General features: G+C 42.3%; 1 protein-coding gene across 1 annotated transcript; it reads right to left on the bottom strand.

The window, feature by feature from the left end:
• Positions 1-6,272: 6,272 nt before the first annotated feature.
• On the bottom strand, positions 6,273-19,395 carry TIMM13 (translocase of inner mitochondrial membrane 13). The gene is made up of 3 exons (XM_069216585.1): positions 19,152-19,395; positions 14,433-14,501; positions 6,273-7,127 (listed from the first exon to the last, which is right to left on the bottom strand). The coding sequence occupies exons 1-3, from the start codon at positions 19,365-19,367 to the stop codon at positions 7,029-7,031; spliced, it is 384 nt and encodes a 127-aa protein (XP_069072686.1). The 5' UTR covers positions 19,368-19,395; the 3' UTR covers positions 6,273-7,028.
• Between the last annotated feature and the right edge of the window lie 314 nt (positions 19,396-19,709).

Raw genomic sequence — 19,709 nt, 5'->3', positions numbered from 1 at the left:
CCATGAGAGCTTGTCTAACTCTCAAAATCATCCCACTTGGAATGGTGAGGGCCGCACTTTTTGGACTTTGGGACACTACCATGTATAAAAATCTATGAGACCTAGACACATCTGAAAACTAAACATCTGGGTGAGTCCAAAGGGGGTGTGCTTCACATGCACCCTGCACCATTTTCCTACATACAATGCCCTGCAAACCTCCAACTTTGCTTGAAATCACATATTTTACCCATAGTTTTGAAATGGAACCTTCCGGAATCTGCAGGAAACCACGAAATTCCTACCACCCAGCATTGTCGCATCTATACCGATAAAAATTCTGACCCACTTGTCAGCCTACAAATGCTTTTTTTCCAAACTGCCCTTTTGGACCCACTTTGGTTCCCCCTCAATTTCGACATGTTTTTGGCTATTCCCCGTCACAGGAACTTGGCCCAACTACACAAGTGAGGTATCCTTTTCACCGGGAGCCTGATGGGAACTTTGGGTGGTACGAAATATGTGCCAGTGCAGTGATCCCACACACATATGTGGGCAAAATTTGACTTCTTGGCTAAATTTGAGGTTTGCTGAGGATTCTGGGTAAGAACACACTTAGGGATCCACACAAGTCACACCTCCCTGGAGTCCCTTGGGTGTCTAGTTTTCAGAAATGTCTGTGTTTGGTAGGTTTCCCTAGCTGGCTGCTGAGCCCAGGATCAAAAATGCAGGTGCCCCTCCCTTCCCCCGGCAAAAACAGGTATTTTTGTATTTGATCATTTTGATGTGTCCACGTAGTGTTTTGGGGCATTTCCTGTCGCGAGCACTAGGCCTACCCACTCAAGTGAGGTACCACTTTTATCTTGAGACTTGGGGGAATGCTAGGTGGAAGGAAGTTTGTGCCCCCCCACCTCCATATTCCAGAACTTTGCAGCACCAAAATGTGACGAAAAAGTGTTTTTGTTTTTTGCCAAATGTTGAGGTTTGCTAAGGATTCTGGGTAACAGAACCTGGTGAGAGCGCCACAAGTTACCCCATCTGGGTTCCCCTAGCTGTGTAGATTACAAAAATGCACAGGTTTGGTAGGTTTTCCTAGGTGCCGGCTGAGCTATAGACCAAAATCCACAGCTAGGCACGTTCCAAAAAACACATCAGATTTCAATGTAAAAATGTGATGTGTCCATGTTACGTTTCAGTAGTGGGCACTACGCCTACCCACACAAGTGAGGTACCATTTTTATTGAGAGGCATGGGGGAACACAGAATAGCAGAACAAAAGTTATTGACCCTTGTCTTTCTCTACATTTTTTCCTTCCAAACGTAAGACACGGTGTAAAAAAAGACATCCATTTGAGAAATTCCCTGTAATTCACATGCTAGTATGGGGATCGGAATTCAGAGATGTGCAAATAACCACTGCTTCTCAACATCTCATCTTGTGCCCATTTTGGAAATACAAAGGTTTCCTTGATACCTATTTTTCACTCTATATTTCACCATATTAATAGCTGTATACCCGGTATACAATGAAAACCTATTGCAAGGTGCAGCTCCTTTATTGGCTCTGGGTACTTGAGGTTCTTGATGAGCCTACAAGCCCTATATATCCCCAGAAGAGTCCAGTCGACGTAACCGTATATTGCTTTAAAAAAATCTGCCATAGCTGAACAAAGGTATAGAAGAAAATGTGGACAGAAATGGCTCTTTTTTTTTTCCACCTCAACTTTAATATTTTTTTTTATTTTAGCTGTTACTTTTTGTAGGAAAACCCTGAAGGATATACACAAATGACCCCTTGCTGAATTCAGAATGCTGTCTACTTTTCAGAAATGTTTAGCTGTCCGGGATCCAGCATTGGTTTCACACCCATTTCTGTCACTAACTGGAAGGAGACAAATCACAAAAAGTAGTAAACATGGGGTATGTCCCAGTAAAATGCCAAAATTGTGCTGAAAAATGTGGTTTTCTGATTCAAGTCTGCCTGTTCATGAAAGCTGGGAAGATAGTGATTTTAGCACCGCAAACCCTTTGTTGATGTCATTTTCAGGGAAAAAACCACAAGCCTTATGCCGCCCATTTTTCCTCCCATTAAAAAAAAAAAAAGTTTGAGTATTTCGGTTAATTTCTTGGTCTCCTCCAGGGGAACCCACAAACTCTGGGTACCCGCTAGAATTCCTAGGATGTTGGAAAAAAGAACACAAGTTTGGCGTGGGTAGCTTGTGTGGACAAAAAGTTATGAAGGCCTAAGCGTGGACTGCCCCAAATAGCCAAAAAAAAAAGCCTGGCACAGGAGGGGGGGAAAGGCCTGGCAGTAAAGGGGTTAAAAGACCAAGTCAGAAGATGAAATCTTTGACCAAGACAATCCCGATTGATATGTCTGACCCACGCTTCGATGCAGTCTGCCCGACAATGTGCCTAGGTCTCTTGTGCCTCGGTCTCACTCTACCACCACCATTGACTATCACTGATGCATTGTGCTTTTTGGCACTATTTCGACTTAAAAACTTTAAAAATTCATATTTCTGGTTACTCTTATTGTATTTGTATCATGTTCATGTCATTTTATTCATTAAATTTACTCTTTCTAATTCAGTTATGGATTTTTTTTCTTTAGGTCGAGCGCACATGCTTTTCGACCTCTTGTAAGTATTCTTTTAACCACACCCATCTCATGCCCATCACTTTCACTTGTTCGTGGGCTTGCCTTTCAAAAATCCCTTGATGACATTGGTAAATGCTTTACGTTTGTCCCGTCATGGGGCAGTTTTGTTACCGCCTTGCAGTGAACAACTGCCAGTATGCTTTACTGTGAGCAAACTACTTTTTTCTTTTGTGTTTCTCCTTCGCGCTCATGGCGATCTGAATCAACTTGCATTCCTTCCCCCAGCACCATCCATCCCTCAGTTTCCTGTTTGTGTCTGCCCACCACCTCTCCCACATCATTGCTTGTTAAGTTTGTGCTTTTACTGGTTTCACGATTTGCACACGCTTTGTTAATCCAATGGGCAATGTTTAATATTTTCATTAAAAAGGGTACCATAGAAGCGAAGATGCTCAGGGTACCTGCTACCATCACAGATGGCCTGGCAATCCTGAAAAACTAGCGCATACGAGGATGCAAAGTGCATGTTCTTTTTATTTGAAAAGGAAAGAAGTGCAAGTAGCCATATGCTGTGCCCATTAACTGGTTCTCTAATGCACACCGGAATTGCTCCTCATATGGGCATTTTTAAAATGTTAATGAATAGGAAAATACACTGAAAACGAAGGTACATGTCGACTGGAACTGAAGCGTACTAAAAGAATAAACAAAAATTGGTAATGAAAGTCTATTACATGGTTTCTCCTGGCGAACGCTGAAATATTTCTGACCACACATGCGTCCCCTCATGCAGCTCTCTCATTTACCCAGAGTTTAGTTCTCTCAACTGCTTTATGAATATGCTCTTTTGGGGCAAGCACATTAGTTATTATATTTTGGAGTTTTATATGGCACTTACCACGCCGTTGTTGATGTCGATGCATTTTACTCACACAGACGTATCTAAAAGTGACACATTTCAAACAGTGTTCTTTATTGGTATTACAGATAAAAATTGAACTGAATCAGGAGACAGTGAAGCATTCGGCTTCCTCAGTTTCTTAACCTAAGAAAATCTCAAAACTTATGCAAGGGCAGAAAGAAAATTTTAGTTTAACAATTTCTCTGCGATTTCTCGCTAAATGTTTGATATGACGATTCAGACTGATGCTCTGTAAAGTTCATAGTATGTTTAATTTTTTTAACCCTATATGAGAGGTTGGTATGGGTACTGGAAGGAGCATTTTCTAGACTCTTAGGGGTGCTTCGTAGAAGCAGTTATTGTTTTTGTTTTGTTTCTGGGGTTTCTTAAATTACAGCATAACCACTTCTTTGTTCCTACAGTTTTTGTTCTAGCGTAAAACTTTTCATTTCCGTGCGAGGTATGTTGGAGATGTAGAACTTAATGTGGTTCATCCAGTTCTAAGAACTAAATTAAAGCGGAGTCTTGCTACTTACAAAGTAGATTGGGTGGATAATGTTGTACTTTTGAGAAGTGAGATTCACGCTGTCCATTATTAATTATGTATGCCTGATCGATTGTTAACTGCTGCATACCGCTAATGTGAGATTGTAGTGCTCAGCATCTTAACAGCCAGACAGTTATTTGTGCACCGGGTCATGTTTTGCTAAACCGTTAAGTCACAAGAGTGACCCAAAATCATTGTACAACATCTATATGTTTAGAAGGCTTCAGTGTTAGAAGAACAATGTTGTGCTTTGCTCAGTCGAGTGGCATCCTTATCTTGCTTTCTACAGGATTTATGCTGTATCCTTGTACCATACTTTCCTTTGTTAGCTTGAGCCTCTTGCTTGGAGGGAGAACTTTTGAGGTGGAACAAATTGATAGTACTGCTTAAGTATATTCTAATCTAAAGGCTCCTGCTTCAATCGTTTCCCTAAAACGTATTTTTTTTTTTTTTTTGCATACTTTGCCATTGCCTTTCTGAGGACAGGTTTTTGATATGTATGTTCACCCCACGCTCAACATGCATACAATACACCAGCAGCACTATAAGTCCTTGTACTGTCTCTGAGGAAGAAACAAATCTCAACCAGCACAAATCAAGACCCCTCTTACAATATTCACTAGTTGAGCACTGTTAACGCAGGGTGTGAGAGTCAGCAGTTGGAGGTGGTTGAGCAAACATTTTGCTCTCACCTCAACCCAAAAAGGTGTGTCTAATGAATATGAGTTTGTACAACTGTTGAAACTAGGTCCTGGTCACACTACCCAGAATGGTGCTCACCTGCAAATCTGCCCCTTTAGCTTCACCTCTTCTGTTTTTCTCCAGTTGATCCATACTTCAGAACAGTATAGCGTAGGTATATATTTTCATGTCTGAAAGCTTTAGACTTTCATCTGTCCTGTACATTTTCAGTTCTAGTTTTCCAAATGCAATGTTTTCTTTTTGCCCGAACCCTCTGGGAAAACCTCTAAAGTTTTTGGTGAATGCTCCACACTTTCAGCAGCTGTGTAACTTTGCAGACACTATCTAAGCTCTCATTGGCAGTACACCCACTAGGGGCTACATATATGGTTACACTGCATTAGTTTCTGCCATTCTGTTTTCATGTTATGTCCTCTAGGGGCTGACTGTATGGTTACATGACCAGGTTTTGTACAATTGTTATTTTTATAGTGATACCCTATAGCGGCTGTTATGAGCATTAAGGTCAAGATACTACAATATTCGCCGCACTTGGTTTGCAGGGCATTCCTTTGACAAAACTGTTTTGGCCATAACTCTCTGCACGACCTACTCTTTCTGTCTAAGCTATTGCTGAGTCCCCCACACTGGGTAGGGGGAACCTCAAAATAATATTATTTAAAAATATAATAAATAATGGCAAGATTTTCATTTTTTGCTGCAGATAGAGGAAGAGGGTAAATGGAAGTGCTTTAGTTATATGCAGGGCCACTGGAATTATGTGGCAGAGAAGACTAAATTATGAGGCAGGGTTGACCAATTCATGCGGCAAGTAAAGTCCAGTTATGCATTTACAATGCCAATAGCTTTAGCTCAAGCAAACGTGAGACCTATTGCATTGCAAATGATTCTTTTAATTTTGAATGTATTACTTCTTTGGAACTGCATACATACTTTACAAATTGCCCTAAGTTAAGACTGTCTACTCTGTGGCATAGCAACCAGGGAGCTGAGCTCTGGTTAATTTAGTGACTTTAAGGGTTCATTTCTAACAAGAGTTGTGGATATTTCTTGAGGTGGGTAGTCACCCATCCGAAACAATAATCCCATTTCTTACACTATCCCTTACATGTATGGTCCCAGCAAACATGTTTTTTCACCAACAATGACAACTAATACAGTTTTAGGTCATCGAGGCTTGTAATTCCGTGGATTCTCCATTTAGATATTTAGCGCTTAGAGATAAACCTCTAAGACATGCTCTAACGTGTGGTAGTGTACTTCCCTATTTCTCTGCACCACTTTTCTTCCATTGAGCATTCCAACAAAGTGGTACTTGATCAGATGAAAATTATTAAAATGATATGTTTTGCATGTTTGGAGCCTAATCACCCCCAAGATGATCTTTTGTATATTTTCAAATCATAAATTCCCATACAAGACAGCTAAGAAAGTTAATTGTTAGATTTACTTAATGGCATGCATAGTTAACATGTTGGATTTTTAACACTGAAGATGTTGTTCAGCCCAGCCATAGTATAAATGTATTTGATAATCACGTCTCAGAGGGGCAACTGTTTTATTTTATTTACATATTGATAAAAATCAATGAAAAAGTACCAATACACACTACTTCCCTGCAGTTGAAATTTCAGACCATCTGTTAGACTGGCATTTTTTTTATTTAAGAAAATTGACCTTTAGATGCAGCAGAAACTGATTCCACCTCAGAACAACAATCCACAAATTGTAAAGTTGCCTTAGCAGCTCAGCCTTCCATAACGTGCGTATGAAACAACAAACCTTAACTTACAAGAGACATCTCTTCAGATACTTATTTAATGCTTTACAGAGCAGTAGACTACACCCACAGACCCAGATATAGGTGTGCCAGCAACTGCTTTTATTAAAAAGTAGCTGAAACAAGTCCAGTGGATCTGTAAAAATCATTCATGGAGTTGCTTCAGAGCAGGAACTGATAATCCTTTTATTCATAAAGCTCTGGGGTGGGGAATTTAAAGCAGAAGAGAACCACAGAGTACAAACAGACAGGGGCTTCAAGTTCACTGGTTGTTTGGGACTATGGTGCGGCTAGATGGGGACAATCATAAACATGTGGCCTATAAGTTTTTAGTTGCCCCAAAAACTGCTGGAAGAACCAACTGAGGTTAAATCAACATGATTCCTAAGAATTTCTTTTTTTAGACTCCTCACATTGTCATCTTCAAATGCAGTGAAGTTCGATCCGGTTTCTCTTCCAACTGCAGGCAAACTGCGTCCGCACCAGACATGTAGAACAAGTCTCTGGTTGGCATCCATCACATTTTTGCCCTCTCCCGCTGAAGTCTAGAATTATACGCTCGGGAGACTGTGTTCCAGGCATCCATGTACCTGTCCATGCACATGGCTACGCATTTCTAGAGGGAAAAATCATATAAGAGATGTTGGCAAAGTCGTCGAAAGAAGTGGGCTAGGAGGAATAATAATGATTTCAAACTTTGTTTTATACTGCCAAAGGTTTTGCTTGTAATGTAATTAGTAAGCACAATTATTGGAAGGTACAGTGCATTGCAGGTTCAATAAGATCGATCGGTATTTTGCTCAAGTTACTTAAAATAGCAGCACACAAATCGGCTGATGCCGAAGTAGTAGATAAAATATATGCCTCAATTTCTATATTCAATTTCCTATTGAGCTAACATCAGTAGTTTAATGTCCCCACCTGAAGATGGATCAATTTCATTTTGAATAATTCACTCCCTCTCATTTGATCTTTGCTTTTGTAAACATCCTTCCCGTAGCTTGTGAAAGATATATTTTTTACCCATCATTCTTGTAAAAGTAATTTGTCAATGGCAATTCTTATGAACGTTTAATTATGAATTAGAGAAATGTAATAACCAGTTCATTGGTTGTTGTTTACTAATTAGACAGTTTTCAATATTAATAGAGTAGGCAGACAAGCTAAATGGTACAAGTCAGACCAATAATAAACAAGCATTTTCAGTGCAACGGGTCTCGCATTTGCTCGAGTTAGAGCGATTAGCGTTTTAAAGAAAAAACCGCAGCGCGATCGCGCTGTGTGGAAAACAAACAGATAAGGTAGTCCGGACACCATGCTGAAAACATTGAGCCTCATATGTTTTTAGTAGTTTACCGGTGCTGTGTAGGTGGGCTGAACACCGGAAAAGGCAAGACGTATGCATGCCTTTCACAAATTAAAACAAGCGGATTTTAAAAGGCAAGCCCACGAACCAACGTAAGTGACTGACGTGACATGGGCGTGGTTGAAACCCCGAAGAGAGATTACAGAATGGGACGGACCCGCTTTGCGCTCGACCCCAAAAAGTAAATCGCCTCTGTGAATCGGCACCCAAACGACCACACATCATTAGGTTTTAAAGCACCCTCACTTGCTAGCTATAACTTAAGAGTTGCTCATTTTCTTGTTTTTGCTTTTGATGGTCTGGCAGACACTGCGTCGGTACTTCACAGTTGTGGCTGCACAATCTACCAAAACTGAAAATTAGAGCAGCTGAAGTGTTGCACACTGTGGGAAAACAGCATAGGAAACTTTATCTACTACGAGTAACGCACATCACATAGGACTGAGAACTACATATGTATTCAAAATAGAGGCGATGATGATCCAGAGCCTGTAGGTGAAGATCCGAATTATGTATTCAGGTCTGAAATAACCAAGGCCATCTATTTTAAATCCACAATAAGATGTGAATCACGTATTCTTCAATGAGATTGTTTCTTACCTGCGGAAGGCGGTGGAAGTGAAAAGCACCACAGAAAAGCACACTCTGTGGGTTTTTTTTTCCAAGTCTGCTACCAAGTACTATAAAAGAACTAAATAAGAAGCTAGTATGTTTCAGCTGGGGAGTGCGAAGGTGGGTAGAATTGGGATTCTTTTTAGGATTACAATGAAAATGACAGGTGTGTATGTGAGTAGAAAAACAATGGCAGTCTTAAAGATTGTATGTACTGATGACTACATTCAAGAAAGTGTAGTTACCTTTTAGGTACCAGCGTGTAAACCTATTATATACATTGTGTTATATATATATATATACATACATACATACACACACACACACACACACACACGAACGTTTAATGAAAAAGTTGAAATGAGGTAAACAGACCATGTTTAAATGTCAGTACCACATTTGTGCATCAATGCTACTATAAGAGATATGAGAGTATCACACAAATAAGAGGCCGGAAAACATGGTAAGATAGTAGGTGGAAAAGAATAGCTATGCTTAACAATGATTATTGCAGATCTTACAGAGAGGGGCTACACTCAAGTGGATTTCATATAACAAGGAAAGCAACTCTGTTAAATCAAAGAACTGCCACAATCCATAGCCCTCCCTAAAGCATTTCAAGATGACATTCGATCTTTCAATAAGAATGTGAAAATTTTCGGTATATCCACAATTAACCATTCAATTGGACTCCTGTTGGTGGGGGTGAAGGGGCAATGAGGTCATGTGGAACACGTCATAGGATCTGAGGGATGTCAATGTCACTGGGTAAAGGAGGACAGGGTGGACCACAAAGGGCAACTCCATTTCTTGCATGTCTGCAATTAAACCTATGCCATAACAGGATGCAGACAAGGGCTTTCCAGCCACAGGGTGAAACTTGTAGAGCAGACAGTCCACATTAATCTAACAAGCTAAGTCGGGTACTTGGGCAAATTCTAAAGGTGTCAATAGTGCCCAGCACTAACCTTAAATCACTCATCCCCTCTTTTTAGGTTGAGTGTAAGCGTACAACCTCTTGTATACTTCTCTTGTGGGCTTAAAGCCATTACATTTGTTTGTCTCAGTGACTTTTAAAAATCCTTGCTTGCTAGTGGTCGGTCCTGCCTCTTTGTTCCTCCTTTTTCTCTTTCAGAGCAGGGACTTAGTACAGTATACTTATGCTGTGGATCTTTAACTGTTGGTTTAAGGGACTACTTTTTTCTTTTCTGCTACTCGTATTACACTGTGGGTTTTCCAGGCATGTACCTGCTTGCATTTTATTGAAGAATTTGGCCCTTACACCTTTTCCCAAGACAAAAAAGACCAGCTGTTGTGCCTTGATCTCAGCTGCTGCAGCGGAGGTGCTCTGTTGCTCGATAAGTGCAGGTGCGCTCTCTCTTTTTATCTTCTGCTTCTTTCTCTCCTCCCCGCCTTCCTCTCCTAGATCCCATCCCACCCCCTTTCCCAGTTCCTCTTCCTGTAAACTCTCTGCATCCTTTTCCTGACTGCACCGTCTGTCCTGAGACATTCCAGTTCTCTAGGCTCCTTGACCGGGGCCCGACAACCAACCCATTTCCCAGCTCCTCTGCCTGAGCCCAGATTCCCACTGGGGAGATGTATGAGGGGCAGGCTGATGCGGCTGAGGCCCAGGGCCCTCTTGGGGGGTTAGGGGGTGGAGTTCAGCTTTGCCCAGGACTTCGTGAAGAGTCAGAAGGGTGAGAATTGTAACAACTAAAAGACACCCTGTTACACAAGGATGTGACAGTATTTTTTTTTTTGCTTACTACACACACACTCAACTGAAAGAAACAAGCACTTGGATACCTGGGGATTTAAGGGCTCTCTACAGAACACATACATTTCTCCCACACCAAGTGCACACATGGCTGCGCGTCTTCTTCCTGCACCCCACAATAGGTGGGCATCCCTTGAGGGTTTAGCAATACTGTGCCCAAGCCTTTTCCTAGCATTCCCACATCACTGGAGGGAGGGACACATGATAGGTTAGGACATTTATACAGCACACTATGCAACCTGATAGTTGCCTCAAAGCAACCAGAATTCTATAACTGGCGTCCCAGCTTTACCACACTGTGTAATCTTGTACAAATTAACCTTCATAATGGAAACTAATGTTAACAAGTTCAAATGGTTTCCACAACATCCTGTTAATATCTTTTTAATCTACTGAATAATACAAGGTAACCACAGAGAAGGTGTTTAAAAAATGTATCCGTATTCTATGCATATGGAGTGGAAGGGCGCCTAGACACTACAGCTAAGAAGAGCACCTGGTGACTGTGATGCATTTTGGACTAAAGTCCAGTTCACAGTGAGGGAGTGCCCCCATCGTGACTTTCCCGCACCTCAGCATGTGTGCCGAGCTTTAAAATACGTACACTTTGTTTTAGGGAACTGCCAGATCTTTATTTTATTTTTTAATCCTTGGTGATTGCTTATCTATTTTTTCTGTAGTGTGACTCGCAACACCACCCAATTCACCACCACAGAATTCAACGCTACCCAATATAATTACCTTCCACATAATATTACTCAACGCAACATGATTCAACTCCACATAATTACACTCTGCTCAATATCACATAAATACACCCCACGTAAAACCACTCTGTCACATATCAAAAATCCACAGAGACACTCCAGACCAAGCCACATAGTTCTAATCAGCACAATTCCACTCAACACCAGTTTCATGCCACACAATTCCCCTTCAAACATTTCCATTCCAAACCACATAATTCAACACCAAACCACATCATTCAACAAAACATCACAATTACACAATACACCACACACATCCAATCCACGCCACAGAATACCACATCATGACACAAAATTAAAACAGCAAACCACAGAATTAAACTCTATTACATACCACTTCACAGCAGAAAATACCATTCCACATAATTACATTCCATGACACACGGTCCCACTCCACATAATTCCAGTGCACTCAATACCACATAATTGCTATCCACATAATTCCACTTCATACCATGCCACATAATTCCACTACACAAATCTATACCACACACTTCCATGCCACACAATTTCACAACTAACAAATCCAATCCAACCCACATAATTCCACTCCACACGGATACAAAATATTGTCTTCACAACACCAAAAGCTCTAACTCTCGCTTTGTGGGGGAATTGTGTTAGCCAGCAATTCTGATGGTAGGTGTTAGAGCTGACAGCCTTGGGGTGGTCACCCCCAACTTTTTGCCTGCCTACCTCGACTTCTTGACACTGTTTTTGCTGGTATTAAGGAATCTGCACACTTTACCACTGCTAACCAGTGCTAAAGTGCATATGATCTCTCCCTTAAAACATGGCCACATTGGCTCCTACCCAGTTGGCTTATTTAATTTACTTATAATTCCCTTATAAAGTGCACTACATGTACCATGGGCCTGTAGATTAAATGCTACTAGTGGGCCTGCAGCACTGATTGTTCCACCCATATAAGTAGCCCCCTAACCATGTCTCGGCCCTGTGTGCAGTCTCACTGCCAATTTGACATGGCATTTAAAAGTACTTGCCAAGCCTTTAACTCCCCTTTTTCTACATACAAGTCAGCCCTAAGGAAGGCCCTAGGTAACCCATAGAGCAGGGTGCTATGTAAGTAAAAGACAGGACATGAACATGTGTGTACTGTATGTCCTGGTAGTGTAATCCTCCTAAATTCGTTTTACACTACTGTTAGGCCTGCTCCTTTCATAGACAAACATTAGGGCTACCTTCGTAGACTGTTTGAGTGGTAGATTCACATCTGAAAGGAGTAACCAGGTCATATTTAGTATGGCCAGAATGGTAATACAAAATGCTGCTGACTGGTGAAGTTGGATTTAATATTACTACTTTAGGAATGCCACAATTAGAAAGTGAGCATTTCTCTGCACTTAAATTCTTCTGTGCCTTACAATCCACGTCTGGCTGGGTAAGTCGACAGCTCCCTTGTGCATTTCACTCAGACAACCCGAAACACAGGATGCGCCCTCACACCTTTGCATACTGAATGGGTCTTCCTGGGCTGGGAGGGTGGAGGGCCTGACATGTCAAAAGGACAGTGGCCTGCCCTCACACAATGGACTGCCAAACCCCTACAGGGACCCTAGCAGACAGGATGGAACTGAAAGGGGACCATGTGCACTTCTAAGCCACTCTTTGAAGTCTCCCCCACTTCAAAGGCACAAAAAATAGATGCATCAGCTGTGTGCGCCAGGAGAAAAAGACGCACACCTCCCTGTTTTCCACGCATTTCCTCCTCTGCGGTCTCGTGCAGATAATTTAGACGCAAACCAGGTACTTTGTGCTTGCAAGAGACACTTGTTGCTTTTAAAGAAGCAAAGACTATTCTTAATGATATCAAAGTGATATTTTCCACAAGAGAGTATCCAATATTGCTTGTTTTGATCTTTAATTAATCAGATAAATATCTTATATTTTTCTAAATCTGTAGTGTCTTTTTGGGGTGTTTCCACGGTGTTATTGCATGATTTATTGCACAAATACTTTGCACATTGCCTTCTAAGTTAAGCCCGACTGCTCAGTGCCTAACTACCAGAGGTTGGGCACAGGATAATTTGGAATGTATGTGACTTACCCTGACTAGAGTGAGGGTCCTTGCTTGGACAGGGGGTAACCTGACTGCCAAGCCAAGACCCCATTTCTAATAGTGGGGCAGTGAAAGCAGTATTTTATTGGAATTCGCGTGGCAGATTTAACTGAGGATGCTAAATGGTAACATTTTCATTTTTGCTGCAGATAGAGGAAAAAGGTAAATGGAACTGCTTTAGTTATATGCAGGGCCACTGAAATTATGTGGCAGGAGAGGACCAAATTATGAGGCAGGGTTGACCAATTTATGTGGCAAGAAAAGTCCAATTATGCACTTACAATGCCAATAGCTCTATCTGTTGCAAATGAGGAACCTATTGCTTTGCAAATGTTGGTTAGTATAAAAGGTCTTAAATATGACTAATGCTAGCATTCATGCTCTATAGTTTCTAGGGTGGGAAGTGCAGAGAAGGAAAGTGAGGCAACATCCCAACAGGGAAACACTACAATTTCCTACCTTTGGACAAAGCCAAAAAAAGCATGACTGTGCTAGGAAGTGAGGAACACTCATGAGTGGAGAAGTATTCCATATCAGGAATATGAAGCCTAACATATAAAACACAAAAAAATACATGTTGGGTAGTAAATGATGTGCTTCCCATAGAAACTGTACTCGCCAGAGTCCACTTAACTGGTCAACTGCCATCAGTTCAAGCTGAGCAAATTACTGTTACCCACATGTGAAAAGGGGAACTAATAACTTATCTGGCTTACAGCAGAAAAAGAAAGAGACCAATGACTTCTAGGCGTTCCGTTTTATCTTTGTGGTCTGCTTTCTCTTGATGCTGACAGCTGGCCAAAAATAGTTATCCTGCATAATATATGCCTGTAATTCTTTCCAAAAACGTGATGCTCATAAGAACTATGAAAGAAAAACAAAACGTATCTCTGAAGGAGGATAACAGACATCATGAGAACAAGACAATTACTACAGACGCGTCAGTTTTTCATGACAGTAAAACAGCCTTTCATCATTTGCCGTCCACCAAAAAAAGAGAAAAAGGTTTCCCTGAAAAGTTGTTTCAGCGATAGGATCAGGTTGCAGCTGGAAGCCTTTAAAATTCCTGCAAAGCCTTCAAACGGAGGGAATTGAGAAACAGGTAGATTGAAGAGAAGCCTAATGCTGATTGAACTGTCTTTTCCAACAGTCTGGGAAAGCAACATCTAATGAAGAAAGGTCTTGATCGCCATCACCTGAAGGATAGAGGAGCATGGCCAGTGGTCTGAAGGAAAAGAGTGAAACTGGAACGAGCATGGTTGAGTGGGTTTAGGATGAAAGCAGCTTGGTAGTTTGACAACGAAAGCCACAGGCCATACCTGTTCAGAGTTGTCCAGGGAAGATCCAGGCTTTCCAATGCACTTCTTGAAACATTTGTCAGTCATTCGCTGGTGTAAAAAAAAACAGAGAAAACATTTTCTTAACTTGTGTGGCAAAGGGGACTATTCACAACACTCTTCATCGATTACTGCGTGATGGCAAAGGGGACAATCAATTCCTGCATAGTAACTCTGCCTCACTTACGTTGGGTGCTAATCATTATCAGCCAATTAGACACCACAAAGTTCTGCATATCAGAATGGGCAGCCTGACTTAATGGCCCCAAGGACGACAGACCCATTATGAAGTCTAAGCTGATGCTTATTTACACAAAAGAAAAAACAACAAAAAATAAGTACTGAAGGGCTGCTGTAGATCAAGAAGTAACTATGATCTATTGGCTTGCACCTACAACGTGTGTACAGTTACTATTTTGAAAAATACAAAACCCATACATCCTAAGAGGACTTGGCCACTCCAAGCTCTAAGTGGGGTGAACAGCACACTGATTGTATATGCCTGCAAAGGTACACTTCAAGACACAAATACTGCACCTCTACTGAAGGGTTTTGCCATAATTCCCCAATTATATAACAACTGCACTGGCCTTGAATGAGTCTAGCATTATAATTAAAATTTTCTGCACTATATTCAAAGACTAACACCGGGGCAAACCTTCATATTACACCAACCTTCTAAATATGTTGGGAGTCACTTAAACAATGGACTAACACTCTTTGCTACCAGAAATTACCAATTTTAAACCACATTTATCTTCAGTCCCTGTCTATCTTACGCAAATCTCTCCCTACCATTCTGCAGTCCTACCCTGTGCTATTTTAAGTTTCACTTTTTCTGTCTTCAAATGGACTCTATTCATTCACTACTTCTGGCCCTACGGATCCCCTCGTTCTAGGCGTGCCTATGTTCCGTTTAGCCCTTGCAATAGTGTATGTTCTGTGTAAACAGATTGTTGTTTTCTGTGAGCACTAATCATTTCGAGGTAAAGTGAACAAGTGCCACTTAGGGCAGCAGCGCTAAAGAAAACTGTTAAATGAATTACAGGAGCAAAAAAATAAGAGAGATTAAACTATAGTAATCTGCTATTCCATATCAGTGAAAGTTCATGCACTCAAGTAGCTATTTTTAAAGAAATTATTTTTCATTGTAGTTCCTGGAAGGCAGGATCCTGCTTGTTACAAAATACTAAACACAGCTGCAAAAACGAGTCTGATTTTAGATATTTGAGTGGTTCTGTAAAGCGTCTCTAACCAGCGGCGGCTCTTCCGTTGGGGTGGAGGAGCATTGCCTCCCAACAGCATCGGCAAAACCTTTACAAGAAAACGATAATAAACTGTGTTTTTGTTTTCTTGTAAAGGGGCAGGCCACAGGAGTGACAAGCACTCCCCCTCAGAGCGCATGCGTGTTCTAGCCATCTCGAGCTGGCCAAACATGCACGCACAGTAAGCTCTTTCCAGCCTGGCACAGCATTGCCGGGCTGAAGCGAGCATGCACAGGCTCCCAGTCTGCCTGGGAGAGCCCTGGATGGCCACTCCCAGCCAATCCTGATGGTGCTCTGAGCAACGTCAGGACTGGCCGTAGGGCAGGCTGGGAGCTTCCCTGCAGGAGAGGATCAGAGTGGTAACGATGACGGCAGCACAGGTGTTTTTTTATTTTATTTAGTTTAATGTTTATTCCCCCCCCCACGCCATCGCGCCCCTTCCGATCCCCCGCGACTGCCGTTCACCACTCATGGATACTCATTTGATAAGGTCTGAGATCCCACTGATCAGTACCACCAAATCTCCAGAAGATTAAATATGTGACCCCGTTGTGCCTTATTGCATCACGCCTACTCATGGAAGAGACTTGTGACCTCACCCTGCCTCTCTTTGCTCAACACACTAACTCGCCTTATAGCACACTAACCCGTCTTCTAAATCAGAGGCTTATGACTTTCTCCTTATTCTCAAAGATTTATACTTCAACCCCACTACAAAATACTTTTGAACATACCATGCCTCTTTTTGCCCAGCACACTCACTCATCTTGTAAATAAGAGCTCTACAACTTTCGCCTCATTCTCAAAGGCTTAAATATACAACCAAAGAAACTTACATCTTCACCCTTCTTCTAAATGCCCATCATAAATACTCATCTTCTAGGTGATATATCTCTGAAGTTCCCTGAACTTCTCACTGCACCTACAGTAGTAGTCACTGACATTGATGTGTGTGTGTGTGTGTATATACATATATATATAGTAAATCATAAAGCCACACTGAAATTCTTTTGGATATAAAAAAAAAGTGGTGCATGGTATACTGGAAGTCATTGAGACATTTTACATAATTTTCCTAGTCGGTGACTCCTTTCCATACACTAGAAAAAAGCTGCTTCGACACCATTGTTTTCTGTGTGGTGGCATCAACGAACATGCACCTCTGTTGGGTTTTATTTTTGCTGCACTGCCAACCAGTGTTATGTGTTCTTAATTAACTTTGCCTGTAGGCACTGTACTTTTTTTTTATGTTACCTGTCCAATAAGAGGCTGCACGCAGATTAATCTTGAGATCTGCAAAGCATGTGCTTGTTTTTATTTAAGAAGTTTTGATTTAAAAGTGTTTATAAAATTATTATCTTAAAAAGTGGAATGCATAAACAAAATTGTTTTTTTCGAGGGATGTCATTTAGTTCCAAACATTTAAATAGTTGACATACTCATGTAAATATATTTTAGTTTATGCTCATGCCCATTATCTTCAGTCCAAACTCGATGTATTCACATCTCACATATCTGCAACAGAGTTCACTTTTAGGTAGACGTGTTTATTATCCATCTTTTCTGCTTCAGTACAATGTCTGGTCTTTATGGTTAAAACTTATTTGAGCAAACCTGACTCCTGCCCCCCTGGATAGTGAATCCCATCTCTATAATACGCAATGGTGTGCTTGGTCAGGCATCCTCCTTCTTTGATCATCTCTTTCCCCATCACTGGCTTCTTGCAAATACACTACATTAAAACCTACTACTCGTATGTGTATCCTTTCTAGAAAGCTTGCTGAGGTGCCTAAAAGGTGGTTAGAGGCAGTTGCTTCTCACAGGGCAGAAAAGGGGCCAGGCAGCGCACAGCGTGGGGTGGGCGGGGAGTGATGTAAACATGATTTTTTTTTTAAACACTTACCCGTGCCACCTCCACCACCGCGCTGCTCTCTCCTGCAGACAGACTCCCAACCTGCCCTGCGGCCAATCCTGACGCTGCTCAGAGCAGCATAGGATGGGTGCTCCCAGGCAGACTGGGAGCCTGTGCATGCTCGCTCCAGCCTGGCAACACAGTGCTGGGCTAGAGAGAGTCTACTGCACATGTGTGTTTGGCCGGCCCTCGACAGCCAGCCAAACACATGCGCTGTGCACTACCCCTCACTGTTTGTCACCCCCACTGCCCCGCCCCTTTACAGCCAAACGATAATAAACACAGTTTATTATTGTTTTCTTGTAAAGGTTTTGCAGCTGCCGCTGCTGGCGGGGGACTGACACTCTTCTGCCCCAACAGAGAAGCCGCCCCTGGTGAAGGGCAACAAGAGTGATGGTTCTTAGCTACAAAAGGACCAAGGGTGCGTGGTTGACCAGAGCTGGGTTGTGTCTGAGGGAAATGAGAGGACTGGAAGGTCAAACAAGCATTAATGACTCAAGTATTTCATGTGGTGCCCATGAAAACAACACAGACGGGAGGTTGCTGGAGCGAGGGGATAACTGGTAAGAATGGCATCAAAGATCCAGCTCTGGAGGTTAAAAGTATAACAGTTTCTATGGGGCTGGGTGGCACCTCAGGTTTGCTAATTATAGGAGTGATATGCTGCAAGCATCTCTCAATGCCAGTTAGAGCTATATGAGAAGACGGGCAACAAACAGCAGGCTAGGGTTCACTTACAAAAGTGGAGATGCTGTGACAGATAAGATAGCTGGGAAAGAGAGCAGTGGAAGCAGTCATAACCAGCTCTCTACATATATTGGAAGCTGGTCATGGTGCACAAAACGTGGGCTATTTACTTCAAGCTGGGATGGGGTAGTCAGAGGAGGAAAGATGATGAGAGAGGTAGAAGTCTGACAAATTACCTTCGCTGTGATGGAGTTTGAAGCTTGCTAATTTTCAGATTTTTGTACATTTATTGAATTTTAACACCTGTACAGCACAAGTCAGCACCCTATGGTATAAACACTTATGTAAACACGCATTATGTGCCCGCGCTATCCTGACGGTTTTACGCACTGATTGAAGAACCACTGAGCCTAGATCATCTGAATGGGAGGAAGATTTCTAATATTCACGCTTATTTATTTGCTTTTGTTTGGCTGTTGGACCTTTCCCAGCAGCGGGAATGGGAGGCAGGGAATTACACAGATGAAATGGGATCACGGAATTAAAGGAGGGCATACTGTCTAGAGCTCGAATGGAGAGAAAGCTGGGGAAGGAGGCAGGCGAGGCTGTCAAGCAGCACCACGGCAGGATCCTTGCAAACTGCTGTGGTCTTTGGAATAGGAGATGGCAAAAAGGGCATGAGCTCTTTCTTTGCAGCTCAAGGTGGTAAAGGATAGCGGCCGTGTGGCGCACAGAGGTCATTACCAGAGGCCAGGTGACCACTGGCCTAGCTAGTCGGACTGGCAGACAGAGGCATGGGTGCCGATCCCAAATTATGCGGCACAAGGTAGGCTTTACCTGCAGCAGCTCCTGCGCGTTGGCCACGGCTATCTGCACCTTGACTTGCTCCATGATGAGGCCCGGGTCCACCTTCCCTGAACCCCCTGCCCCCGCCGGGGAAAAGTCTGAAGAGAAGCCGTCCATTGCTGCCTCCACCAGGATCAAAGTCAAAGCGTGCAACGGCACATACACGAGAACCGGAAGAGCACGGAAGGGTTTTCCGGTCACTGGCATGCTGGGAGTTGTAGTCACGAGCAGGCGGGATTGCAGCACACAGGGAGTTAGAAAAAGTGGAAATAGAAAAGCCCAAACAGAGGCGTTCCGGGATGTGTAATTTGTATTGTATTGTATCCACTTAACAGTGCATTGCATGTTTTTTTAACTAAACATATTAAATGGTAGGGGGCCTTATAAATGTTCAGATGGATGGAAATAAGCCTCATTTGTTTAAACTAATGTATTCTGCAGTGCGGGATTGGAAAGGACTGCAAGGCTGCTTCTCCTTCAGCTCGGACTTTGCAGGGCACTTGTACCTCGCGGAGCACGCGACCCCGTCGCCCACTAGGGCAAGCGAGC

This window comes from Pleurodeles waltl, chromosome 12, assembly GCF_031143425.1.
Source record: "Pleurodeles waltl isolate 20211129_DDA chromosome 12, aPleWal1.hap1.20221129, whole genome shotgun sequence".
In the NCBI taxonomy this organism is placed as follows: Eukaryota; Metazoa; Chordata; class Amphibia; order Caudata; family Salamandridae; genus Pleurodeles; species Pleurodeles waltl.
Note: the sequence above shows the minus strand (reverse complement) of the source record. Positions and strands in the feature narration are given on the sequence as shown.

Bases quoted from the DNA above. Each gene is read 5' to 3' on its own strand.
- TIMM13 (XM_069216585.1), bottom strand. From the start codon at position 19,367: ATGCCAGTGACCGGAAAACCCTTCCGTGCTCTTCCGGTTCTCGTGTAT. The intron at 14,502-19,151 runs GTAAAGCCTACC...TTTTTACACCAG, and splicing joins ACGCGCAGGAGCTGCTGCAG to CGAATGACTGACAAATGTTT. The intron at 7,128-14,432 runs GTATGGCCTGTG...TTTTCCCTCTAG, and splicing joins CCCTGGACAACTCTGAACAG to AAATGCGTAGCCATGTGCAT.